Source organism: Cyanistes caeruleus, chromosome 1, assembly GCF_971803275.1.
Source record: "Cyanistes caeruleus chromosome 1, bCyaCae1.hap1.1, whole genome shotgun sequence".
Lineage (NCBI taxonomy): Eukaryota > Metazoa > Chordata > Aves > Passeriformes > Paridae > Cyanistes > Cyanistes caeruleus.
This window is the reverse complement of record NC_141701.1, coordinates 60,836,099-60,863,797: the sequence shown is the minus strand read 5'-3', so window position 1 is coordinate 60,863,797 and position 27,699 is coordinate 60,836,099. Positions and strand designations below refer to the sequence as shown.

General features: G+C 38.5%; 2 protein-coding genes across 11 annotated transcripts in view; one reads left to right on the top strand and one right to left on the bottom strand.

Annotated features, from left to right (window-relative positions):
* ERP44 (endoplasmic reticulum protein 44) overlaps positions 1-22,650 on the top strand; it is a 49,095-nt gene extending 26,445 nt beyond the window's left edge. For all 7 annotated transcript variants that reach the window (XM_086895276.1, XM_086895226.1, XM_086895216.1 and 4 more), the window contains 8 exons: positions 6,054-6,238; positions 6,639-6,754; positions 10,608-10,665; positions 11,975-12,091; positions 16,206-16,317; positions 16,783-16,924; positions 19,902-20,004; positions 22,063-22,650. In XM_086895276.1, the coding sequence (XP_086751402.1) occupies positions 6,054-6,238; positions 6,639-6,754; positions 10,608-10,665; positions 11,975-12,091; positions 16,206-16,317; positions 16,783-16,924; positions 19,902-20,004; positions 22,063-22,164 (935 nt within the window). In that variant the 3' untranslated portion in view covers positions 22,165-22,650. The remainder of the gene's footprint in view (positions 1-6,053; positions 6,239-6,638; positions 6,755-10,607; positions 10,666-11,974; positions 12,092-16,205; positions 16,318-16,782; positions 16,925-19,901; positions 20,005-22,062) is intronic.
* Positions 22,651-24,807: 2,157 nt separating this feature from the next.
* STX17 (syntaxin 17) overlaps positions 24,808-27,699 on the bottom strand; it is a 26,083-nt gene continuing 23,191 nt past the window's right edge. For all 4 annotated transcript variants that reach the window (XM_086895307.1, XM_086895298.1, XM_086895316.1 and 1 more), the window contains exon 8: positions 24,808-27,051. In XM_086895307.1, coding sequence (XP_086751433.1) covers positions 26,812-27,051 — 240 coding nt within the window. In that variant the 3' untranslated portion in view covers positions 24,808-26,811. The remainder of the gene's footprint in view (positions 27,052-27,699) is intronic.

Below are 27,699 nucleotides of genomic sequence, written 5' to 3'. Positions count from 1 at the left end.
TGCTACTGTGCCTTTGGTAAGCAAAATAACTCAGTGATAACAAATTTGGAAGTTCATAAAGGAACTCAAAATGAGACTCTAGACAAGCATGAAGATTTCATTGCATTCTTGTCGCTTTGCTTGGGAAAAAAAATCAGACTGAGAGAGTTATCATTAGATAAAACAAAAAGTATAAGTGAATTGGAGAGGTTGTTGATGGCACTGCTCAGGAGAGATATTTTATTAGTCTGTCAGAGAGGGTTATGGGATGCCTACTTATGAGGCCCTGCTTAGAGCAAGCATGGCTGTTGTGCATGCTCCTTTGCAGCAGAAGGTGGTTTAAAATTGCTGTTACCTGAGTTTGTTACAGAATATTGATTGCTTTCCCTCTACTTGTTTCGGTCCGTCATACAGATCACCAGTATCACAATCATTGGAGTAGGATGCCCAGTTTAGATGGTTTCCCAAGTTTCTCTCTAATTCTGCTTCTTCTGAGTATTCCTCCAGGGCTTATGATTTCTTGCAAGTGTCACAAGAGAAGTAGTTTAACTGGGGAGAATTTATGGTGTATTATGAAAGTAAAAAGTACCTATCAAAGTCAGATTTACTTTGTCATCTGTAGTGCACCCTGGTGAGTAGCCTGAGGGATTTCAGAAGATGTTGACTGATCTCAAGTGAGCAAGCAGAATACTCATGTATTCCAGCTTCAAATATACAGCTGAAAGAATTTGTTATTTTTGAGATGGAAGATATTGCAGAAGGGTAAGGAAGACTCAAGATGATTTGACACACAAAGATTAGTGTTAGATCCAGAAAATTCAAGCTCTTTCTATATGTAGCTGTGCAACTCCTACAACCATCATGTAACACCAAAGTTAGGAAATGCAATATCTTGGGTTTGTGCTAGCTCTTCCTCAGACAATGTGAAGATACCACCCCCCTCTAGAAAAAGGGGCACTGAGTATTTTCAGAAATTATTTTTACAGGGTTTGAGTTTTGAAACTTTGATTTTCTTTCAGATAACTTTTCAGGCTGTTAAAGTCCTCTGTTCAGCATGTGAGTTCTTCAGGTGGTGCCTTATATGATGAGGTAGGCATTTAGGATAATTATCAGTATTGTTGAAATCCTACTGGACATATTTTTTGAGAACCAGTCCTGTAGACTAAAAATCTAAATATTTGTTTAGTCATAGTGTGAATTATGAAATTCACACTATGAATTACACACTGAAAAATAAGAACAGTGTACTGAGTTAATAGTAACCTATGTAAATATTGCTGGTCCTTCACTGGGAAGGACCTTCTTAGCCACATTGTGGGTGAGAGCCTACTTCAATATAGTGGGTCTTGGTTCAGTTTTCAACACATTATTCATTGTACATTTAATTACAACTTGGTGGCAATGGAATTGAGATTCTTGGTGGCACTGAACTTCGGATAGTGTATTGTGGTGTTAACCTAGAATGGTGGAGTCTGAAGCATTCTGGGAAACGAGTCATTGGCTGTATGCTTGCTTGAAGCTGTAACTTGGGTAATATGTGTACACACTGAGAAAAGCCTGATGCACCCCAAAAGCATTCCTTTGAATAGAGGAGCACATGATGCTCTGACAATGGAGAAATGGCTGGTAGTACAAGAGATTTGATAAAGATATGTATCACAAATGATAGCTTACAAAGCCTGCTTTCTTAGAGGATCTTGCTCAGAAGGTGATGTGGGAGACTGTCTTAGAAAACATGAGTGTAAATGTCAGGTTTCACATAAAAGTTTGCTTCAAAACAAGAGCTTCTGTGTCTTCCCTGTTGTAAGACAGAGCTTTGCTCAGGAGAAGTATCAATCAATGCAGTGCCTCTCTGAAGAGAACTGGGCTACTAAGATATTATTAAGATATTCCTGTTGGAGTTGGCAGAACAAATAGTGGAAAAAAGTCCTGGCAGTTTGGAAATGGTTGGATGTCAACAGGTAAATGTGCAAAATGGAGAGAATCACCTGAATCCAACAGTCATTGCTGTGCTCAAGTTTCTGATGTGTGTAAGAAAAGATGATCAAGTCTTTTGGTAGATTTCTATCATAACTAATGTGAGACTATACTGGTAGCAAAAACACTAGATTTGTGATTTAATGATTAATTCAGCAAAATACAAACACAAGGTTTATTCCTTTTAGATACCTTCATATCTGAGGAAAATAAAAAGTCATAAAGTTGTAGTTGGGAAACTTTTTTTTTTAAGTAGGTTGCCCTCATCTGTTTCAAATACCTCTTTTCATCAGAAAACGGCCAGTGGGAATGTCAGGAAATATTTTTAAATTTAATTTAGGATTTACTATAACTAATGCAATCTGTGAATGAGCTCAAACAATATTCCATGTATTTGCATTGTGTATTTCCAATTTTAAAAGGAATATAATTTTGTAGTTGCACTGCTTATGCTAACTCTACCTGTATCAAATGCCAGGGCTTAATGAAGCATTTAAGGTTTACTCTGTTTGACTTCTGAATTGATTCAAACAATTTTTCATGTACTTGCATTTTAGGTTTTGTAAAAAGATGGTTTTCAAATACTTACTTCTGTAGGAGTGTCATTTCTCTGTGTTAGTTCAAATACCAGCATTCATGGAATCTCAATGTAATTTGTAAAGATCATGCAAGTACTGACTTACAAAATAATGTTTGAATTCAGCTTTGACAGTGGGCATTTATTACCATTAATTTTTTTACACAACTTCAGCCCTTGATGAAGATTCACATCCTTAGGTAGTGCAATCTCCATCTTGGAGAACCTGCATGACCCTCTGAACGCCCATTCTTCAACCCTTGCATCCTCCTATAGCTGTGGAAATAATGTGAGGGAAAAGTCCAGAGTGTGGGCTTTGGTGTTCTCTTGCCATGCAGTTCTGTAACAGGAGGAGTTGTTAATCTCAATGTGTTTCTGTGAAACCTTGACACATTGCTCCTTGTCCTTATCAGACCCTGGTCAAGGTAGGATCAACTCATGTACTGTCAGACAAAAGATCCTTCTATCAGCAGGGAGAAGGGCAGCAAATGCCTGCCTTGCAGATGTTGTTTGTCTTCTACCAGGCAAATATAAAGTGATTCCTTCCCTGCTGTACTTGCCACCTTCTTGCAAGCAGCTCTTAGGTTCTTTTACTAAAACATGGTAGAGTTTGAGGAAAGAAAACATTATTAATCTAATGTTCATTAATGTTGAATATATTGGCATCCTCCCTGAAGAAATTTGTATTAATTTGAAGTAAAAGTACTCTTCACTGAGGACATAAAATGTTTTATCTTAATTTTAACTGCAATTAGTGCATTAAGAAACGCACTTCTGGGATATTTAGGAAACAAGTCAAGCCCTCTTAGTCAAAATTGATAGGCTGAATTCTGTGCTATTTTATAGTGATGCAAAGCTTTTTAGGAGCTGGGCTGAGGTGGTGAAGCTTGGAAGTTTGCTTGAGAGATGTTAGAGAACATTTTTGTGGAGTAGACCTGGTTCTTATTATTTGCTATGCACATTTTGTTTTCAGTTCTCAGACTCATTTAAGTTTTGCAACTGGTACAGAGACTGTTTTCAGTAACTAAAGCTGCAAGTAGGATTGGTATTGTTGTAGCAGCAGTTGAAATTGCTGATGGTTTCAATGAGAGTTCTCCAGGCAGCATGGAATTCAGGCTTCTGCATTATCTTTAAAAATTAGTAAGTGTAAGATGGAAAGCAAATCTGCTTTCTGGTAAATATATAACTGAAAAGGGATGTCGCTCCGATTGGGAACGGCTTTAAGGAACGACAATGGACTCTCAAGGGAGTCACAACAGGAGAATTCTTAGTTTATTGCTTCAGCTCTGTCTTATAGACAGATACGTGGAAAGTACAGAAAGGAAACTCTTATTGGTTAACAAAGTGCTACATCACTATCATTGGTCAGGGGCACTTTGCCCCCCTTGACTCTCTCCTGCAAGGAGAAACAACAGGCTGCAAAACAACACCTGCAAGGCTGTTTAGTATCTCTGAGAATTGTTTTAATTCCTTCTCATGAATTTCTCAGGCTAGTTTCAGTCAGGCCTGAGAGCTATGTGGCCTGCAATAACTACAGGCACTCTGGTTCAGATTTAGCATCCACAAAGGGATGTTTTTGTCAGAGTGGATTTGTTCTCACATCATTCAGTACTATGCCACATATGCTCATGGACCCCATTTGGTTGCCTTCCTACCATGAGCTAATCCTGGTCACCTGAAGGGTACCCTGTGAGTTGTAAGGAGTCCATGAAAAGTAAGGACATGTGTACAGGCCACACTTGCAATGCCTTCCTCTCTCTGTCTACTGAATGAAACTTCTCTGTCTCCAAATAATCAGTCTGCTGAATTCACCACCTCTGTCTTTCCTTGAGAGAGGAAAGAATGGGAATTGCGTGTGGTTGACTGGAATGAGTCTCCTCAAATGATTAAATACTTTGGGGAAGGTGGGCATATTTGTGGGGCATTGAGTTGAGTTTAGGTCCAGAGGTATAGGTAAATCACGTCCCACTCTGTAAAAGGAGATAGAACAGTTTTCACAGGGTCTGTGAGATTTTATTTTTTTCTAGATTTATTTCCAGGGAAGGAGTGAACAGGAGGGAATAATAAAGCAAAGCAAAAGCCAAAGGGAAGTGCTTGTGGAAATCTATCTGACATTATATACTTTGTTTCTATTACTTGTTTTTATTCTTCCTTTCCTAAGAACCCAAAGTATATCTGGCTGCCTCATTTCTTCAGTTCCTCCTCATAAAATTGTGAAGTTCTTTGCTGAACTTCAGCCACATCTGAAAGGGGAAGAGCATTCAAAGCTATTAAATAATTTAAAACTTTGATTAAAGCAGTTGCTGAATATTAGAGATGCACAAACCTGATTTCTACACCATAGCAAAGGTGGTTGTAAAAACTCAAGGCAGCTGGAACCTGCTCAGTGTGCCGTGAGTCACTTGCTGGTTATGTGTAAGCTTCCCCATCAATGCATGGCTGGGAACCAGCTGCAATTCCTATTGCAATTTGCCGTGTCCCTGTGAATTAGCAAGGTGGAAGAGGGACAAAAGGGCATGTTAAAAACTCTGGTGGGGTGCAGTAAAGAACCACATTAGTGCCTTAGTAGTGGTTGAAGTTAAGGGGCACAGGATGCACATGTGTGGGGAAACTGGACTGTATTGCTTCTGCTTAACTTTCTTCTTTGCTGCTCTTCTAATTTTCCTGTAAAGCCTCTTCCAGGGTTTATTCTTCTACATTTGTAAGTCTTGTGAATAAATAAATAGCTGACCTGTTACATAAAGATGAAAAGAGCTAGTGCTCTTCTCCTAGATAATACCAATACATGTTACTTTGTTGTGTGAAGCTCTGTGTGGTCCAAGTCTAGAAGAAAACGACTGCATGTACAAATGTGAGTGAAGACCCGTCTTTAAGGGAATGATGAGACTAGTTGAGCAAAGAGTTTGCCTTAGTTTAGAAACCCGGAATTAAGGTTTTGTTCAAAACCTGAACATCTCAGGACTGTAAGAGCAGTATTCTGGCCTTCACAGCCTTCAAAAAATACTTTGCACAGGGTTTACGTTCTCAAACATTTTAGACATGACAGTTATATTTCCAGCATTGCAATTGAGATGAAAATGACAAGTTTAAAAAGTAATAAGAGGTGATTTATTTTATTGACACTTTCTCAAGTAGAATTATTTACTGAGATTGGCAAGCTTTGAAGATTCTTGCTATGCTCTTATTTGTCTTCCTAGTCGTTTGTAGGAAGTGTGCTAAATGAGTGTACATGACCAAGTTGAGTCTTTGCTTAGTGCAGATTTTGGCAATTTTTTCTTTATGAAGATGAGTACATGGGATGAATATAGGTGTGAAGGGTTTTGGTAGGTTTGTTTGTTTGTTTTGTTTTTTGGAGGTTTTTTTGTTTTGTCTTTGTGTTGTTTAAAGATGTAGAGTTGCTGGTTCAGAGATTCCACATACCTATATATATATATATATATGTGCTTAAGAAGCCACGTTCTGTAAATGTTATGTCTGTATTTGTATGGCTTTGCTTTCACTTTTTAAAATTTCTTTTTAGCTGATATAGCTCAGAGGTACAGGATAAGCAAATATCCAACTCTGAAACTCTTCCGGAATGGCATGATGATGAAGAGGGAATACAGGGGCCAGAGATCTGTGACAGCAATAGCAGATTACATCAGGCAGCAAAAAAGTAACCCTATTCGGGAGGTCCAAGATTTGGAAGAAATCAGTTCTCTTGATGTAAGTGTTTCAATTCTATTCCTTCTCTGGATTTTTTTTTTTTTCAATGTTGAACTGTGGAGTGTTCAGTAACTTGTGGGTTTTTTTAAACTGAGTGGCAAACTGGATCATTTGCAGCATTACAAATTAGTCCAGTGTAGTCATTTTGAGCAGCATTCACTCCACTACTTAGTTATTTATCTTGCTTTTAAAAATTTGAAAAGAATCATGTTATATGTAATATTCCTCACCAAAAAAATGCTCTCAAAGATTCTTCTGAATATTGAAAAGGCAGAAAAGAAATAATTTCTGCATTTACTGGCTGTTGAATGAATGGCATCTCTGTATTTAATATCTGTGGGAAGTAATGACAGTTTTTGATAATTTGATGCAAGTTATAATTTAACCTTTGTTTTTACAGCGCAGCAGAAGAAATATTATCGGGTACTTTGAGCAAAAGGACTCTGATAATTACAGAACCTTTGAAAGAGTAGCGAATATTTTGCATGATGATTGTGTGTTCCTCTCTGCCTTTGGGTAAGTTTTGAAATGTCTTGATTTTATGACTTTATTATTATGCAGTCTATATAATTTAATTAGATAGACTTCTTTATTAAATACACTGAGGGGATAGAAGGAGAAAACTCTTCCTAACCTAAATGTTTGCTGTGAAATTAAACTTTCATTTTTTGCTTCCTTTTTCTTTTTTTTTTTACCATTCTTTGTCAGTATAGTTTAAATGTACTTGAGGAGGTTTGGGTGGGGGAATGGTAAACATTTGTGTCCCAAAAACCTGTGTTATTAGAAGGAGAGGGTTTTTTGTTGTTTGTTTTTGTTTGTTTGTTTTGGGTTTTTTTTTTGTTTGGTTGGTTTTTTTTGTGTAGGGGTTATTTGTTTGTTTGTTTTGGGGTTTTTTTTTTTTCCTTTTCTCTAAGGAATGCAGTTGCTTACTTATTTCCTCTTGGTGTTAGGGGAACAAACTTTGTTCCAAAATACCTAATTTCTGTGCCTGGGTCTTTTTCATGAAAGTTTTATGTCACTGCACAGTGTAATAGCTTAGAAAGAAAATTGCATTGGTGAGCTACACAGTGTAAGTCTAGAAGAAAAACCTACAGGAATTCAGATTTCTCCTTGCACAGATTTTCAGTGATATTTCAAAATATTCAGTGGAAGAAGAACAGATTGGGAGTAATTCACTTTTTAAGTATCAAAATACAAATCAAGATGCATTCTGCAGTTTAATGTGCCAGCACTGCCCAATTTGAAATGATTGGGCATTAATATGATTATAGTGGTTTCCAGTCTACCCACAGTTGCAAAATCAGGAGTTTTCATGGGTTATCCTATATTTTATGCTGCACAGAGTTGCCTCGGGGTTTTTTTTTAATTGGATGTACTGGAGATTAGCAGAGAAACTGAGAGGATGTGTCAAGGTAGAAAATGTTTCATCTGTTTGAACAAAACCTGTTGTCAGTCACTGATGCCTCTTCCAATATGTCTCTAAAAATAGTTTGGGGGTAGGGGGAATTGTTTGCAAAATGCAGGAGTGCACGTGGCTTTCTGTTCCTTTGGTCCCCAGCTAGGTAATGCTGTGACTGTGTAAGCAGCCCTGGCCATGACTTGTAAATCTGTGGTCTCTCGGTCTGTCAGTCTTATCCCTGGTGACTGCCAGTATCTCAAGTGTTTTCTGATGGGTGCATCCATCCTTGTTCTCAGCACAGCCAGTCTGAGTTGCTTTTAGAATTTAAAATTATTTTTTTGGCCCTCATTCAACTTCTCAATCTTTTCAGAAGTAACTTAAAAATATTAGTAAATAGCACTACTTTTGACATTCACTCTCCTGGTTTTTTTTATTCTCTTCATCTTTGGTTTGCTGTTTGTCAATTGCATATAATGAGAAGTAGTTTCCCACCACTCAGTGTTAGCACATGGTTGTTGGACACTGTTCTTGAAGCAGGTACTATAGGGGTTTTATTTTTGGTTTTTTTCGGATATAAGCAATATGCAGATGTAGTGGAATGGATCAGAGTTTGATTATTCCTAACGTGCCTGTGTAAATACAGATTGCACAGCAGGTTTATCATTATTCTTATCTCCAGACACCCATTTCCTTTCTAGCCTGGAGCTGTTAGTGTTTTAAAGTGCAGCCTTCCCAACAGCAACCTTGGGAGTTAAATGTTTTCATCTCTCAGTAGCTGAGGCTCTTCAGCTTCCTAAAAAATTGTATGTGAAAAGACTTCCAAGGGAGATGCTGACTACAGATCAGTGTTTTTTATTCAGATTATATATATAGCAAAATTCTTCATGGGGAGCTGGCATTGATCAGTTGAACTCTTCTGACTGAGCATCCTAACAGCCCCTGGAAAGGACTTTTGGTTTTGCTATGGACAGGGTTCAATGGCTGCATGTTTTGGGGATGTTACATGAGTGATTATGTTCAAATTTCTCTTAAGCTAAAATAAAACAATCAATTTGACAGGAGAAAAATAGTTGCTTGACTAGCTTCTGTAAAGGCAGAACTGTCCCATTATGCCAAAATTATTCTGGCTTTAGGTAGCTGTAATAGCTTATTTAAAAACTCCGTTAATAGTACTTAGTTGAGGATGATTTTGATGGTTAAAACTGTTCTTAAATCAATTGATCCTTAAAGTTCTGTTAAGATCTGAAGTGACCACAGAACAAGATTATTGAAAGAAGACTTTTAAGCAGTAGGAGATAGATGAGGAATGTGATGAAGAGATTGTTAGAGGTGGATTTTGGAACTAGAGAGGAATGAATCCATAATGTTTGTAAACATGGAAGAGAATGTTGAATGGGAAAAAAAAAAGACAAAAATACTTTTATCTTAAAAGTCTATGATGAATTGTAAGTAATTCTTGTAAGAAAGTGATAAATCTAGGAACTGTTTTAATTTTACATTAGCATGGAAATACGGCAGGTGAGGGTGGGGGTTTGTGTGCTTTCCAGAGATTCACCTTGTACATTAGTGTTTCAAAAAAAGACTAAATGCCAACTGAAGTGTTTCCATTTTAGTAGTTGATTTAAAAAGGTGTATCTTCAGGCATTTGGGATTATCACATCATGTCCCCACTTTATCTGAGTTATCTGAAAGAAAAAAATCAGTCATAGCTGCAGCTATTGGAGTGGAAGAACACAGAAGAGGACATTTTGGGTTCTACCACAGGGTTACCCTAGAGCATATATTTCATTATAGATTATCATCAGTTTAGCAAGCAGTGATTGGGCAGGTGGCTTCTATGGCTTCACTTTCTTATACCATGAAGGCTTATTTGGAATGCAAGTGGTTTACCTCGGTAATGATTGTCACTAGGAAGCCTCATTTTGGGGAGAGTCATGTTGCGAATACAAAAAAGCATTTTAAAATACACATCTCTAAACCGATGCAAATACTGGTGGTATGTTACTGGTGTAAGTAACATAATTCTGCAAGGCACCTTTTGTAGGTGATAAGAAAAAGATAATTAGATCAAAAGAAAACAATAAAACATAGGTACTTTGAGTTAAGCCTTATGACGACTGTATTTTTCTTTACACTCTAAATGGTTCAGACTACTGGATGATGTAGCTCATCTTGCAATGAGATAAATTCAGATAATTTGACTTCTCTTTCTTTTCTGTCTACTCCATTGGATGCATAACTGTTCCAACTTGCTTGAATAAGAGATGATAATTTTGGGGTACAAACTAGCAGCTTTCAGGGCACTCTGCTGTGATTTGGGGTAAAATATTCTAAAGGCAAGAGAGGAACTTACCAAGGTGAGGTAGTAAGCTGAATACCAAGGAGGAACTGAATGTCTTAGAGTACACACATGCTGTATCATCAGTGGGCAGAAACTGTATGCTGTGTCATCTCTCTAGATGTGTTCTGAGGGTAAAATGAACAGTGGGGCTCAGTTGCCATCCGTTTTCTCATTGCTCGTGCCTATAGAGCACCTCAAAGCCCTTCTCTGTCAGGGTAGAGGAGATGTAAATTCTTAGTGTAAACAGTGGAACAGGAAGAGTAAATGCAAACAAGAATCCGCCTTTCTCCTTGCTTCTTCAAGACTTTTTTTTTTAAATTCTCTGATGGGCTATACCTAAAATTGTCCTGGCATTTATCACTTGTCACTTTGATGCCTTTAGTCCAGACATCTGATCTTAGGGATGCATCTTGCTGACTCCTTTAATACCGTCTTATCCAGCAGGCCAAGTTTCTATGAAGTCACTTTACAGTTTACTTTAAAAATGAAGGATTTAAATTCAGAGATTGTGAAAGGGGAAAATAATAAGTAAGGAAAAGATAGCAAATTGAAATATAAATTCTGGTATCTCAGTTATTTTATTTTTATTTGTCTGTACCAAGACATGCTTACTGGTTGGTTTGTTGTAGGGCTATTTCAAAAGCAGAGAGATTTAGCGGAGACAATGTAATCTACAAGCCACCAGGGGTAAGTGTAACTATGTATTTTGTTTTGATTGTTGTGATTATATGTGAATACAAATAAATGGAGACTGTATTCAGATCATTCAGTATGTTACTGCATCTCAGATGTTTTATTTCATCACTAAATAGTGTGAGGAATAGGATCATAGGAATTAGTGTTTCTGAGTCAGTCTCAGAAAAAGATCAGTCTTGCATCTTAACAGTTAATGTGCAGAACCTAAACTTATCATTTGAAATATCCATGTCAAAAAAATTAATCTTTTTTTTTCTGAGAAACACAGTCAACACATCATGTGTAGAGATACTGTGTATTCTATAGAACTTTTTAAAATCTGTGAAGCTGGTACGCTTCATGTTTTTCAAGGCAAGTAACAATTACTGTGTATTATTCTGACTATTACTTGACTATCTTGTAAGCCTTAGTCTACAAGGGTTAAGAGCTCTTCTGTTACTTAAAAAAAAAATTAACTACAGGTTAACAAACTCTCATAAACATAGTTTTACTGGAAGAAAAATTCAGTACAGAAGAAAATCAGCAAGAATTGCTTTATAGAGATATACTATCTAAAAATCTATACCTTTCTCAAGTTTACTGTATGAAATGAGCTGTTTACAAAAGAGGAAATAGATGCAAATGGACCTGAGGAGGAAGGGAATTTCAAAGCCTTTTTTTTTTTCCAACAACAGAATTTATTAAGTTACCTGTTTTATATGGCATTTCTGAATTAAGGTGTACTTAATCATGGCCACAGCTTGCGAAATCATGCTTCGCTTCATGTTAACCAAAATTGTAATTAAAGGATGCTAGCACTGAATTACAAGTTAAAACTACTAGCAAATAAAGGAAAATTATTATTTATTCATATCTCTTTGGCAAAGCAAATGTAAAATACCAGTTTCAAGTCCTGTAGGGTGTTAGGAGCAGGTTTTGATGAGCCTTTGTAACTATCAGCATGAAGCAGCTCAATATCTGCATTTAGTTTAGGTCTGGAGATATTATTTCTCAGACTAGCAGAAAGCAGAAATCTAAATAGCCCTTACTTGAATTTGGAAACAAAGTATCTCCCATTATTTATAAATTGTCTTATACAATGGAGTTGACTGCATAAATTATTATATGTAGTATATATTTTCTATTTGTACTTTTATCACATAGTTAATAGAAATCTTCCAGGCACATGGTTGAATGTTGGTATAAGATTCATTTTCAATATTTATATGAATATTGTAATTTTATGTTGTGTAGGTAATCTTTGTAGGTAGCAATTTAATTTTTGCTGTTTCTCATCCTACTGTATTTTTCTTTTCAACAGGAAAATGCTCCAGATATGGTGTATTTAGGCTCACTAACTAATTTTGATTTGATTTATGCATGGACACAAGATAAATGTGTACCATTAGTTCGAGAAATCACATTTGAAAATGGGGAGGTAAGACTTTTTCTACTATTCTACATTTGGGGTTTCTTTCTTAAAACAAAAATGTCTCGTTCAAGATCCCTAATCCACATCAAAGAACTTTGTGTGTTTTGTTTTAGGCAGAAAATGGCTGTCAGATAATGCCTTTTCATTCTTTAGTAGCTTTTTGGTTACTCTTGAAATTCACTGGAGGCAGATATGTAGTAGTTTCATACACTACCAAAGTAAGAAGTTATAATTACAGAGCTATTAAGGTTGGGAAAGACCTCTAAGATTATTGAGTCCAGCGATTAACCCAGAACTACTGTGTTCAACACTAAACTTTGTCACGAGATCCCACATCCACATGGCTTTTTGAGCATTTTACAGGGATGGTGATTCTACCACTTGCCTGAGTAGCCTGTTCCAGTGCTTCACAATCCTTTCAGTGAAGATTTTTTACCAAATGTCCAGTCTAAACCTATCCTGCTGCAACTTGCGGCCATTTCCTCTTCTGTTGTTGAGATGAAAAATGAGGGATGGGACCACAGTGCTATTTAAGATGATTTATTGCTTAAGTAAGCCAGATAAGATACCAGTCTCAAAGGCCTGAGATTTGGAGAGAAGCAACAAGTCAGCCATAGCTTAAGGTAGTCATGGGTTTCTTCTTCACACAGCAATATAATAACATTTTGATCCAGTAGACAGAGTGAAACCTGTTTCCACTTAATAACCCATCACCTTTTCCTAATTCTGCTGCAGTGCATCTGTCTTTCAGCCAATAAGCTGATAGGTCATGTAACCACACACACCTCTGTTGTGGCTTCTAGATCCTTAGCCTATCCTATAAGTCACATTATTACAGCTCAAACCTCTCACTATTTTACCTTATATAATTTCTTACTTACTCAAGGCATATTCTAACTTACAATTATAGGACCATAAGTTTATAATTTTTCTACTTAATGTTTGTGTACCTTTATCATTACATTAACCCAAGCTCTTTCCAAGGCTGCAGATTGAACCCTTCAGCATCTGTGGAAGTTTCTGTTTTTCCATTTCCCTCACTTGTCACCTAGGAGAAGAGGCCAACCCCCACAAGGATGCACCCTCCTTTCAGGCAGTTGTAGAGATCAATAAAGTCCCCCCTGAGCTTCCTTTTCTCCCAGATAAACACCCCCAGCTCCCTCCCATTGAGGTTAATGTGAGTGGTAGAAAAATATTACTGTATTAAACACTTCCAAGGCATCATCTGATAAATAAGCACATTAAATGGTGGCCGACCATTTAATCTTCTGGGAATGGTAATGAAAACTATGTGGGATTTTTATTTTCAATCTGTGTTAAAGCACTGGTACCTTAATCTTTTTAGGTTCATGAGTTGTTTCTCATGCTTTTCTTCTTTTGGGTGTAATTTGTCAGGTGGAATTTGGGAGATTGTTTTTAAACATCTCATTATTTCTTTTAAGACTTTTTTGTTTTCTTTTGTAACTTGGTCTTCTTTTGTCCATTTCCAACTCCATGTTTTATTTTATTCTTAAAATAACAGGAAAAAAGTCCTTGAAAAGTTATAAAGTTTGTAGCATCTCAAAAGGAGCATTTCTACTTAGATACAGAATCTGTTAAAAAATCTGCCAAGGATTGTCTCAAATTTCACTACATTGTCCATACTGGATGAGAAGCCAGAGAATCAGTAATGTGATTCATTCAGTTTGCACACTTAATTCTTTTTATCCTGAATCTGCTGTTCTGAGCACATGTAGCACTTCAGCTTTCATGTCAGAGAGAGGGACAGGGTGGTTTTACTTAAGCCATTTTTATGGACTGTTTTCTAGTCAGTCCTGCCAGCTTTTATTGGAAAGTTCTGATAGTTAACAAATCTTAATTCTTCATTTGTGACTCAATATGTGAAAGATGCCACATGTGGTAGATTTTCAGTGTACTTTTCCCATGGTGAAACAGGATTCTGAGCCTTGGAAGCCAAGGTTCATCTCTGTCAGCTTGTACCACATTTTGTTGTGGTTTCTCTGGTTGTTCCTTTAACCCTTGATTCCTGTTTGCTTAGGCAGATAGTTACAATTGCAATGTGATATTTTGCCTGGCAAAGTTTGTTTAAAAATTTCAGTGTTGCTGGTACCCAAACAAATTTAAACATGCCAAAATTGAGATATTTCTACATGCTGAGATTGTACAACTATTTAAATGGTCTCTTATTGTGTATATGGCTCAATATTACAATATAAAAATATGAAGTGTTGTGATTGTTAAACTGTATTGATGGCATCAGAATACACTTTAAACACACAGTAATTGAGCTCTGAAGCAGGGTCTTCTGCTCGAGGAGACTGCCCATTCAAAACAGTTCCTGTGCTTGACTGGCAAAGGCTGTTGGGATCAGGATATCATTCAGAAGAAATCCCTGTCTCACCTATAACCAGGCTCTGTAGTTCTGTGTTAAATAAATGCAGTGAACCTGTGTGGTCTTAATGGTGGTGCTGAACCACTAAGAATTTTCTCAAAAGCTCACAGAAGTGATATGGGAAGCTGAGATCTAGTGGAAAGTCTTTTGATTTTCTTAGTGCCAAACAACACAGCAGCTTTTGAGGGAGCTTCCACTTGTCCTGAGACATGATATGAAAGCTGGAATGGCACAGGAAATAAAGGGAGGTACCTTGTAGGAGGACTAAAATTAGCAAGCTTCATGCCAGCTGTTCTTACAGCCTGTTTGCAGATGAATTGATCTTGTGAGTGTAACTTGCTGAGGTTGTCATTCCAGCTGCTTGCAAGCAAGGGAAGATCTTAGAGCCAGAATACCCTGTTTAGGAGTTCTCTCTCTGGAAATGTACTTGCTGAAGTGAGTGGGGAAGTGGAGCCATAATTGTAGTGGTACAAAACAGACTTTTTCCCATCCTGTAGTAGGAGAAAGGCTGAGACCCAGCTGAGTCTGTGTGTGTAAAAATGAGAATGAGCAAATATGATTAGTTGTTTTAGGGGTGGATTGGGAAGTTTGGATTTCAAGAGCACTGAAATGATGAGGATCTCTGCAGTCTTCTGTTTAAAAGACTATGCTTCATCTTACCTGATGGACTTTGTTGAAGGGAGAACAAGTGCCATTTCATGTACCCTGTGTAACTGGCTGCCTACTGATAAGGAAAACATTTCCTTCAACTTACTGCAAATTGAAGATATCTGAAGAAATGCTTCAATTTGGTAGTAGAACAAGCCACTACTATCTTTCTCAAAAAGCATAGTTTTTATGCTGATGCAGGTTAGAATCAAAACAATAGCAGCACTTGCTTGTTTTACCAGTTGTGGAAATGAAAGATGGGCAGCTGTAGGCATTTCTTAGACGATACATAATTATTTCTTCAATCAGGCTGTAGTGAGTTGAGCCGACAAAAATTACTTTTGGAGCAAGCAAGTGCATGTTGCTTGTGTTTTGTTTGTGTTTGAATAAAAGAAAAATCCTGAATAAATTATTCAAGGCAATCCTGTAATTGTCTGTGGGCAGAGATCTTTAAAAGGCATTAGGCTGCAAGAACAAAAATGAGCATATATGAGGAACTAAAGTTTGCTGTCCAACAAAGGATGACCAGTCAGGTCAGAGTTACTGGCAGGAGAGCAGTTCTTCATCGTAACAGCTCTGGCTGTGTCATTAGCTTCTGCTTTTCTCTGTTTTGGTGAGGAGGGGGTAGAGTTATTCAAAGGCACTTGTGTTATGCTAAGAAAGCACTAATTTACTATATGAATAAGCTAGAACTGGATTCTAGAATATACCCTCAGCCTTTTGTAGCATTTAACACCATGGTGCTCAGGCCTTATTGTGGTTTCTCTGGAGCTGCTGTGTTTCCTCAGAATCAGGTTATTTCTTTAGCACAAGTATTCCAGTGAAAGTGTATCCCTTCCCAAAATGCTGATAATGACTTGCTCTCATCCTTTATCTGTTGTTTATGATAAGAGCAAGGAAACATGGTTAACTGTGTCACTCTGTATCTCAGAGGAAGGGTCAGCAGTTAACATCATTAGTCTTGCTCTTTCATCTGTTTTTAAAGTAGAGATCTCACCGAATTTGAAAATTGTTGTAATCTCTTAATTTGGTGCCCTTAAGAAATGGAAGAAATAAGTTTGTCCTTTGTTTTCTGTGCAGGAACTGACAGAAGAAGGTCTTCCTTTTCTCATACTTTTCCACATGAAAGATGACTTGGAGAGTTTAGAGAAATTCCAACAGGAGGTTGCACGGCAGTTAATAGGTGAAAAAGGTTGGTAATAGTTCCCACTATTCTTGGTTTTACTGGTATAATTTTTTTCAGACAACTCAGTGGAGTGGAAGAAAAGGCCATAGAGAATTGTAGCTTTCAAGCTCTTGAGACTGAAGGGCTTGATGCATTTTTGACAGTGAGGACCAACTCCTCTGGAAATTATTAAAATAGATGCACAATTTATTAGTAAGTAACTTTCAGAAATCCTTCTTGTCTAAATGATTTAATGTGTTTTGAGAGGGAAGTAAACAAAGCTTCAGTTTGTAATATGGGAAAAAAAAACACTTTAAGAAAACCTGTTATTTTGGTGGTTTTGTTTATTTAGACCTATTTTCAGGTTTTGCATGTTGTATGTATCTAATATTTTCAGCTTTGTAATACTTAGGAAAATAGTTTCAAATGGGTTTCAAGACAATAATAATAAAAAAATCCTAACATGGGCTTTTGTCTGCTCGCAATGTTAAGGTACAATAAACTTCCTCCATGCTGACTGTGACAAATTCAGGCATCCACTCCTCCACATTCAGAAGACTCCAGCAGACTGCCCTGTCATTGCTATTGATAGCTTCAGGCACATGTATGTCTTTCCAGACTTCAGTGACTTGTCGTAAGTATTTTTCTTGGTGCATTTTGAGAAGAACAAATGAAAAGGCTTATACTTTAATCAGTACTGTGGTGGGAAGATGAGTAAATCTGGGATAGGTAAGGCTGCCTCTGTGTAATTTAGTGTCAGAGCCTTAAAGCAGGATGAGCTGGCATGAAGTCATTGTTTAAGTGGAGTTGTATCACTTTATGCAAGAAAGGAATCTCGTATGAAGTTCTTAGATGCTGGTCTTCTACAGTTTTCCTATTTTCCATCATGATTAGGCATTTGGAGCCTGGCATGATGTTTTTAGTAGTGATCTAGACATGTCAACTTTAAAAGATTAAAACTACTACATGTAATGTGAAGTACTGTGTTATTCAGGGATTGCTGTAAAATGCAGCATGTAATAAATCCCAGCCTGCTGGTTTGGTTTTTCCTGCAGTGTAATTCTAGCCTTCATGCATTAGTCTACACCTGGAAAGCTGGCAAAGAAGTGGTTGTGTGGGTTTGTGAAATTTTCCATGTGCAACTTGGAAAATGGCCAATCACCAGCATGTTTATCTGGATAAAATACGTGACAGCAAAGTACCAGGGTGCTTAGATGAAATACTGTTGTGGTAACCCTCATTACCTCAGCCTGACTCTTTATGGAACACTGCCTTGGAAGCAGATGTTCTGTCTTGCATGGCTTGGTCAAGGAATGAAGATGTTTAAATGTTCCCTTCAGGGGCTTTCAGCCTGAAACAAGCACTCTGTCTTTATCTTTTGGTTTGGTATTAAAACTCCAGGTCCTGTCTCATAGGAGGCAACTGCAGATACACCGCCTGCTAACTCCTGGTTAGATGTCTAGGCTGGGTGTTTCATTTTTGTCAAAACCAAGGATTCAAAGCTCAGACTTAGTGTGCAATGTGAATGTAATATAATGTCTGATTCTGCTATTCCAGGAGACAATTTTCTACCTGAGATACTGACATCTGGGAGGAGAGTTCAAACTTAGCTTCTGTCTATAATTCTCCACAGGCTTATCTATAAAATGTTGTCTCTGTTTGATGTATCTTGAATAGTGCTTTTCAAATACTTGAAGCTATGTATGTTGAAATTCTTGATAAGTGACTATTTTTCTCCCTGTGTTCCTCTTTCTTTGGAAAATTGTATTCACCTCACACCCAAGCAAAAAAATAGCAGGATATTTGCATTTTAAAACCACTCTTTTTATTGTCACTTTTTAAACAGCCCTAAAACAAATTAACATCTCGTACAGAGGTAGTAGAGATGTTTAGTTTAGACTTTGATGTTATGTTTCTTAAATGTTCAGTTTCTGTGAAACACTGTCAGAATAATGAGAGCTACTTGCTTGATGTGTACCAGTTGTCACTTACAAATGAAGCTGAAAGAGAGATGTCAGGATTGTAGACAGTTGTCTAATGATAAATAATTACTCAACCTTACTCTAGGAGGTTGAGCTGATACACAGAAATAGCAAAACACAGTTTGGGAACAAGAAGAGCTTGGAGCTCCTGGGAAGATATTGTGTATATGTGGTTTGGATGCTTGGTTTGGTTGTTTCTGTTGTTTCTTGGGTGGTTTTGTGTGGTGGTTTTATTTTTTAATAAGTAATATCTTAATTCTGAGACTTTCATCTACCACTTCAGTAACCTCCTGGACTCTTTTACAAACTGGCCCCAGGCTGTCTCTTTGTAACCTCAGTGCTGCCACCAGCAAGTAGGGTTTGGATTTGGCACTTTCAGAGCTGGCCCTCTAAAAGATATCCTTGCTCTTTAGGGAGTTCATTGTCTTTTTGGAGAATAGGCACTTGGCAGGTAAATGAGACCATCCCTATTTTATCCTTGTCTGTTGGCCACCTGGCCCTATTCACCATGCTGTTCCAGGACTCCCAGGACAGGGAGTGTCCTACAACCTGTAACAGATGGGTGTAGCTTCTTAGCAAGAACAGGCTGAGCTACACAAGGCTGCAGGCACCAAGTGCCCTTGCTGCATTAGGAGAAGAGAATGTCTCCAGCAATGTGCTTGATCTAGAACAGGGCAGGAGCCCGAGGAAAAGCAGGGAGTAGTAAGTCTGCTGTTCCTATAACCAGGCTGGAATGAACCCCTTTTTCTCCATTGGTAATAATCCATGATCTCTTCTGGGCTGGGAAGAGGCCCCTGAAATTACTAGTGTAATACTGATTGGTTACAGACACTGCTGTAATGATACCCTCTGAATCAGTATTGCTGCATTTTATCCATAGTTTTCTGATGATCTTAAATATTGCTGATAGATTGTCTGACCACACTTTCTTCCTCTTTCCTAAATGTAATAATTAGTTTGATGAAAGACTCCCTACAAAAACCTGTGTCCATTCACACATTACATTTAGATTTTTTGTGTAGTCCTCACACTATAGATTTTTTTATCTCATCTCTAATACTTACTAGATAAACTCTTCACTTTGAAATTTTTAGTCAGCCTGACATTTCACAAATAAAACTCGATGCTGTAGTTTAGTATGTTTGCTGTGGGTGACAGTAGATGATCTCAGATTAGATTTACATTGATATCCTCTTAGTGCTTATCTGTGGTATGTGTGCAGTTGCCGAGGCAGTAGAGAGCCTTTCAAAGATGTTTTGTCAATACTGCTCCCCAAGTGTCATTTGTATCTGTAAACTGTGCATTTGGAACCTGCTGTTCCCTCTTACATTATGGTTAGTGGGGAGCTGAAGGGAGTTCACAATGAAGTTATTGGCTGGTACAGCTCTGTGGGAGTTATTGAAAAGATGAAATACTTGCTGTGTTCTCAAGAGACAGTGGAAAGAAAAAGAAGCTGGTGGGATACCTTAGCAAACCATGTGGCTCCCTGTCCTCCATTAATCACCTAAAAGTAGGCATAGTGTGCTAGATAAACAGAAGTTAGCTACTCTAAGCAGTGCACTTTAAATCTTCTGTGTTTGGACTTAACTTGTAATAAACATGTGGATGTTTCTATTGAATTTGTTCCAGAATTCCAGGTAAACTGAAGCAATTTGTACTAGACTTGCATTCTGGAAAATTGCATAGAGAGTTTCATCATGGCCCTGATCCAACTGATGTAGCACCTGGTCAGGTAAGGTTACAACAAATACATTTCATTTGGCCGTTTAGTTAAGACCTTTTTTTTACTCCTTGTCAGAGCTGTACTTTCTAGTATATTTGTTCTTTTAACTTCTGTCTTTTGAAAATCTGTTAACAGAACATAACATTACCACCTTTGCTTGGTTCTTCAACCTTCTTTGGGTAAAGGCAGGGAGTATTAGGGGTAGTAGGCATTAGGGTTAGTATGGTACCTATTTGCCTTGAATAAGGGAAGAGCATAAGAATATTTATTTTTTCCACTGAAACAGGAGATCTTGGGCTTGGATGATTGTTCTGACTTCATAGAGCTGCTTCTAGGTTCTCTTGTGACTTCTGTGCAAAAACTGATAATACATCATAGATGCATTATTTCCCACACAACACACTACTAGAGGGTGCTTCTAAGGGGAAACAACAATTGATTGAATGCTTCATATATTTACCAATGTGAGCAGGAGGCAAATTACTAGAGCATCAAGAAAGAATGGGTGAGCAGTAACAGGCTTTACTGCTTTTGTTAATGCGGTTGACAAACAGCATTAGCAGTGCTCACAGGCTGCACTTGTCAGTTTGATTTCCTCATGGTTCTGCTCAAAGCTTGTCATGTTGTGTAATTACATGCCTGGAATACACTTCTGGGATCTCTTCAGAAACACCACTACTAGATCCTTCTTCAGACAAAAGAAGCATCTCAGTGTCAGAAAAGAAGGGACATGACCAGCCCCAATTCCCTCTGCTCATCCCAGTCTTGTAATGGTGTCTCAGTCAGCCTTCTATCTTCTTGATACTCAGCTCACATGGTTGGGGTCCTGCTGAAAAGTGCAAACTTTTTTAACTGTCAGGGAACATTTTCACTACTTTGGGCACTTTCCAAAGAAAAAGAACCATTTTCAAACACTTCTTTCAAGGCTTGCATTGTATTATCCAAGGCTCAAAGGGCCCTGGTGCCCTTGTGTTGGGGAGCCTTGGGCCATTCCATGGCTGAGGGACAGAAACTATTTATAGCTATAGCCTCCTTTTCCTGCTCATCTGTGGGATGTGGTAAGGATGGCACTGCTCTAAATCAATTGAGTGCAGCCTCCTGTTGCCCTGCTCAAAAGATTTGAAAGTGTGAAAGCCCTGGAGGGCTTGCCTTGGCCAGGAGAGTAACTGCTTTTGAATGTTGTTATGACTGGCTGTGAAAACACGTGGCTGAATTGTCTCAGCAGTAATTCATTTGACTCGTAGTTCCCTGTGTTTCTCAGAAATTCATTGAGCAACCAGAATTCAGGTCATCAGGAGGAGGGGCTGAAATAAGGGCTGGAGACTGCGGCATAGGCCAGGCACTTGCCCAGAGGAGGCTTGGCCAGAGAAGGAGGAAGCCTGTGGAGCGCCTGGATCCTGCTGCCTGCCTGTTGGCACAGGACCCAGAGCTGCAGGCTTGCTCTTGCCTCATTTCTGCCTTGAAAAATGCACACAAAACCTGGGATCTTTATGTTCCCATCTCTGTATGGCATCCTGCCATCTTGTGGAATATGTGGAGGCAGTGGAAATAAGTACTGGCCTTAACTAAACTGGAGGCTCTTGTCGTGGGTCACCTATGCCCATTGAATTGCATGCATTTTTGTATGGGGTGTTTTCATTTCCATGGAAAAGTAATTCTAAAATACTTTTGTAATGATGTCACTTCTGTCCTGGTATATCTGATAAAACAAATGCACATAAAACTAGAATACCTCCAAAGCAAGTGGTAGATTCAGGCAAATACACAGTGGGGTACATTTGAAATACTTCTGTGTGACTCGTACAGAAACTCATGTGATGGCTGTTGCCCTTGAGATGTTACAACAAAAGGAATATCCTTAACTGGAGTTGCTTAATTAATGTGTGTTTGCGTCTGTGTCTGTGTTCCCTCTACTTGGGACTTGGAACATGCCTTCCAAAAAAACCCCGAACTAAATTTGTGAGAATGCAGGACATTTGTGCACTCCCATAATGCTAGAAATTTATTTAATGGAGATGAGTGGTTATTAGTCTAACAAACAGTTTTACTCTTTGTTCTGTTTTTCAGCCAATTCAGGATTTAGCAAGCAGCCCACCAGAGAGCTCATTCCAGAAACTGGCACCCAGTGAACATAGGTACACCTTATTGAGGGAAAAAGATGAACTTTAAAAAAACTTGAAATAATCTTGCAAGCCTTTCAGACAGCAGCATTGACTTACGTGTGGTGGAAATAGTAAACCTATATTTTCATAATTCTATGTGTATTTTTATTTTGAATAAACTGAAAAATAATTTTTTTCTCCCCAGGCTTGTAAATACATTTGTTTGGTGGGTCATTCTGTACAGCATCTTTCAAACAGTACATTCTTAATGCTATAGTAAAATGTCAGAGACCCATCCAGACTCTTGATCTAACTCTGTAAAACTTTTATAATCCAAATGAAGGTATCCTTGCCAGAGACATGCTGTTAACTTGCACTATCCCATTAAATAGGACTTTTGGGTTGTTTTCTGTGTAACCTTGGTAGTATGTGCTTTTTCTTCTTCTGTGAACAGCTATTCTGGTAATCTATTTCTTTGTCACATTTTTCTCCAACTTAAAAGGGTCTTCTATTCTGGATACTTGGGAGGGGAATAAATTAAAGTTTTACAGAATCTCGTGTGGTGCTTTACTGGCTATAGATGTCTAAGCAGTTAACCAATCCCAAATATTAAAATACCAAGTGAGGAGAGGAAAAGTTCTGATGATAATGGCTGTATTTTGAATGAAGGGGCTGTACTGACCTGCTCCAGTTTCCTGGAACCAAGATTGTTATGCTGTCCACATGGTTGTGGTAAAAAGACAGGAATGTTAAAAACCTTTCAAAATTAGAGAGGACAAGACTGGCATCTGAGTTTGTCAGTCCTAAATTTATACCTTTATGTACATTACCATTAGTCTCTGGGTATTTTGGGGTTTTTTTTCCCTTCAGTGTCCCTGCCTTCCTGGGCAGATACTGTTCAAACCACCATTATAAATTTTACTCTTTTCACCTGGCTTGTGCCTTACTTATTGTGTAGTCTTTGAATTCTGCTGTGAAGAAGGAATTAGCACTTTCCTTGTGGGCTTTCTGTTAGGGGCTTTTCTCAATGAACCTTCAAGCTGCTGGGTTCATGAGGTTAACATACAGAGACTGTGAGATAGCAGAGTATCTGTTGATTGGTTCTGCATTGCTGGAGATGAAACAGGACTGGATCTGTACAGTGCACTTACTGCACAGACTGCAGGTCTGTGACTTAGGCCCCAGGGTTCACTGTCCTTGGAAGCAAGTTTGTTCCCTGGACAGGTGAAACACTGGGTTTGGGTTTACTTAGGAAAATGCCCCACCCTGTGCAGTCACTGCTCAGGACCATTTTTGCCTCTCAGCTCGATGCCACTGGCTCAGTTATTGACAGAGGACTTATGTGGTCCATGCAGCTGGGACCTGCAGCACCAGGCACAGCAGATTCCTAGGGAGCTTTTCTGAGGACAGAGTTGCTGGTACTACACTAAGCTACAGCAGACTAAGCAGCTGCTGAGTTGGGAGCTAAAACAGTATTGCAAAGCTTTATTTACAGCTATACTTTTTTGTTGGTTTTGTGAATCTGCATTTTGGAGTGCACATTAAATGCTTGAAAGCCGGGTCTTCCTTCTCCTGTCCCATTCCCCATCTCATCAGGAATCAAGCATTTTTGGCAGCTGAGTCATACTGCCTTCCAGCTGGCATCAAAAGATGTGAGCAGGGTGTGGTTTTAAGGCTGACACTTCTTATCTGCAGGTTCTGTTACACAATTTCTGGAGGAGTTCTGGCACCTGAAATTTTAGTCAATTCTTACATCATACCTCCAAGTACTTACCTTACTCCTCTGAGGTTCCTATTTTTCCTTAGGATTCTTGGAGGAATGGGATTTATAATTGCTGTTTGGTGGAAGATGTCTAAACTTCTCTTTCTTAAGAGAGATGGTTCTCATCCACCCAGCAGTCCAGTGGCTGGTGCTTTCAGATAGAAAGTGAAAGAGATAAACCTCCTCTGTCATTCCTTAATCCAAATTTGGTTTTGAGGGTAAGGATTTGCTCCCAGAGCTTTGGCATCCCAGCATTAGGCTGACAGTGATATTTAACAGTTTTATGACAGTCATATGCACAAGTAATTTTGGTGTGTATTTATTGGAGCTGGATCTGATTCTCCTGAGTACTTGATGACCACTGATCCAGCTGCACCAGTGCTCGAGTGCCTTTTCTCTTTGCAGGCAGGAGGTTGAACAGCTAAAGCTGACCTGGGCTTACCCATTCTGCTGCTGAGGGACACTTGAGCTTTTACCTGGTGATACAGAGAATTTGCCTCGAGAGAGCCAAGTCCTTGTCAAAATCCAAGTTGTGTTTCAAATTGAGCCCTTCCACTCTGATCATCTGCATCTTTAACCATTTGGTGCTTAACTTCCCACTCCCTTTAACACTTCTCATGGCTCTTCCAGGAGAAGTTGTCAAAAATATTAGCGCTATCTCCTTAGGAAACAAATCCATCCTAAACTCTTTTCCATTGAACTCAAGTCCATTTCTGAGCTACCATGTGTGTACGAGTTACTGGATGCTTGTGACATTTTAGGAACTTGTATTCATTTCAGTCAATGTAAATATTTCAATAGCTGAAGTATATGTTTCGGAACTCATTACAAAATTCTTTTATCTTGGTAGTGCAATTATTTTAATAATAAAAAATTTGGGAGGGATAAATCTTTTAGATGCCAAAAGGAAATAAACCCTGGTGTTCTCAGTAAATGCTCCAACCAATCTCATAGGCAAAAATTTTTATTTGGTCTGAAAGAATTATTTATATCTTACAATTCTTCTCAGTAACATGCCTAGCAATTTAATTGCTAGTTTGGTTACTCACATGCTGATGTTTCTTCACATATGTAAATAACCCACCTTTTAAAAAATATCATAGCTTAAATAACAGTCTCCCACATCTAGTGTGTACACAATGATTTCAAATTGCTTCCATAAAGACGCAAGGGGGAAGAATAGTTTTTGTGGTAGACATTTCATACATCAAGCTGAATTCGTATAAGCCGGGGCAGGCATTCAGTCTTATGAATTTAGATTGTCCTGGCATTATTCCAGTTTGGGGGGGAGAGGATGGAGTCCACAACATCGCTGATGTGGCTGTTGTCATTTAAATGCATGAGGTTTCACAGCATACAGCAGGAAAGCAGCGTGTTTGAAAATTATACGAATCAACCAGTTTCTGATTAAGAATGCTTTTTTTTCTCAGTGTCTTCCTTTAAATGTAGAAAATAAATATCAAAGGAATGAACAGTCTTACTATGAAGTTACAAGCTTATTAACTGTGTTTACAGCTGAAGTAGATGCACTGAAAGGAAAGGGCTTTTTGCCTGTCAGGAGCAAATGAGCTGAACTACTCAGGTCATGTTTTGCACTCCAGCTGATTTTACCAGTGCAGGCACCGAGGCTTCAACACATGCAGTTTTGACAATGTCTGCAATTACTTGTGAAAACTATTCTTGCACACATTGTTTCCCTGAATCTCAGACCTACTTAAAATAGACATAATGCTCTGGCTGATAGCAATTTCAGTATTTTAAAAGTAATAAGGAAGCACTGCTTAGAAGAAGTTATTTGTGCTGTAACTAACAGTTGCTTACAATGACTCTAGGCACAGAACCCCATCATCTGTCATTAGCAGACAATGATTTCCAGTGATGATATCAAAGTACTGGTTATTGAAAGGGAGCTCTTTCTATAGTACACTTTCCTGGACCATGTTCCCTGCTAGGGAGCCTCATCTCAATGCTGACTTCACTGTGCACCTGAGAAAACAACTCAAGCAGAGCTCAGGATGAACTGACCAATTTAAAAACTTTAAAAAGCAGCTTCCCAACCTCAATTTCTGTTCCCCCAAACAGTAGCAGCAGTAGTGTGGGAAGTGTCCTGAAAGGGTGGAGGTAGGACTAGGTTTGGAACAGTAGATTATGTGACAACTGTACAATTATATGAAAAGAACAACACATTAACACTTCTGCATTTAACAATGGAAGTTCCAGAAGCAAAAGGCTTCTTAAGGAGGGTAACAGTTGTCCACTATAAAAAACAAGCAAAAGCACTGCCATCTCACACCATACAGGCTCCACAGCATGTCCCAAAATCTTGAGGGGAGAAGCTGGTTCCAGTGCTGATCTGATATAGCTGATGGAGGCAGATGTGATATATACATAACTTTTTTCCACTTTCTCTTACGACAGCACATGCTTCTCTGTGCATGTGCTTCCTTTTATATGCCTAAACAGGCATAGTCAGTCATATCCTGGGGAATCACAGGAAGAGTTTGGGAATCCAGATAAATGAAAGTAAATTTAAAATACTATGAACATGAAAGAATGATGGCATTTATTTCTTTTTCTTTGGAGCACTACAGTAAAAGCTCCAGCTTCTCATGGCATTCATGGGCAAGCACTAGGATTTTCCAAGTATCTCTTTGCGTTGTCTGCAAGACACTTTGTGCAAATTTGGCATGAAGCACCTGTCACTCATTATTACAGCTGTGAATATAGCTTACCTAAGAATTATGTAATTAAAAGTTATCCACAAAAATTTCAAAGGACTGATGTCACCATGTCTGAAAAGAGAAATTCTGACAAGACTGTTTCAGCTCACCCAAGGAACAGAACTGTTACCGAAATTCACACAACTCAGCCTTGTATATAAAGCATAAGGCTGCAAGTCTGTCACTAGCTCAGCTACTACACTGTTGTTCCTGGCCACAGTGAATCTGTACTTCAGCTGGATTTTTTGGCACTTTGGTGAGAAAGCTCTGGACAGCTGGAAGAGACCTGCTCAATCATTTTTTGTTTTTTTCTTTGTATCAATTTTCCACCTGTGAAGCCCAAAATCCCACCACCAAGTGCAGCTGCAATTCCTGCTACTTTGAAGCCTGCAAGGAGACCAATAGGACCCCCCACCACTCCACCAATGACTGCACCTGCTACAGGCAGAGCTGCCAGCTTGTATTTTGCAGCCTGTAAAGCAAAAAAAAAAAAAAAATTAGAATACTTGCCTGTGGCGATGTGCATTTTCCCCTCACTGCTCTTGGCAATGACTTGAATGCTCAGTGATAAATAAACTTTACAAATTAGTATTTTAAAAAGTACAACAGGACATACTAAAACCAATTCAAAATCAGCTGTCTTGTGTATGCAGTTGTGAACCAGGTCCTTTCACGTGGTTCTGGCTGCTGTGCACACTGGGTTTTACCTGGTCGCCATCATTAAATCAAATCAGAAACTTAGAAAATGCTCAGACTTTCAGTGATAGGCCTGACTCCAGCTTTGGGGTTTATTTAGCAACTGACATGGAACAGGATGGAAATGACAAGTTATCATCTGCCTCTTGTTTATGTGATTCTTATGAGCCAGTCACTGACTGCACCTGTCTTTGCAGGTAAACCAAAGTAACCATCAGAATAGTGTTTAAAAAGGCCCACCCCCCCCCCCAATAAAATAATTGTATTTTCTAGCAGCCTGGATGCAATAGAAAATTACAAGAGAAATTGATTTTTTTTTCTTTTCCCTGCTACCTGTGGGTCATTTCTTCCTTATTTCCTTAATTGCTGGTTCCCTCAGCATTAAAGAAGGCAGATCAATGGGGTTAATACAGAGGGTGGCTGG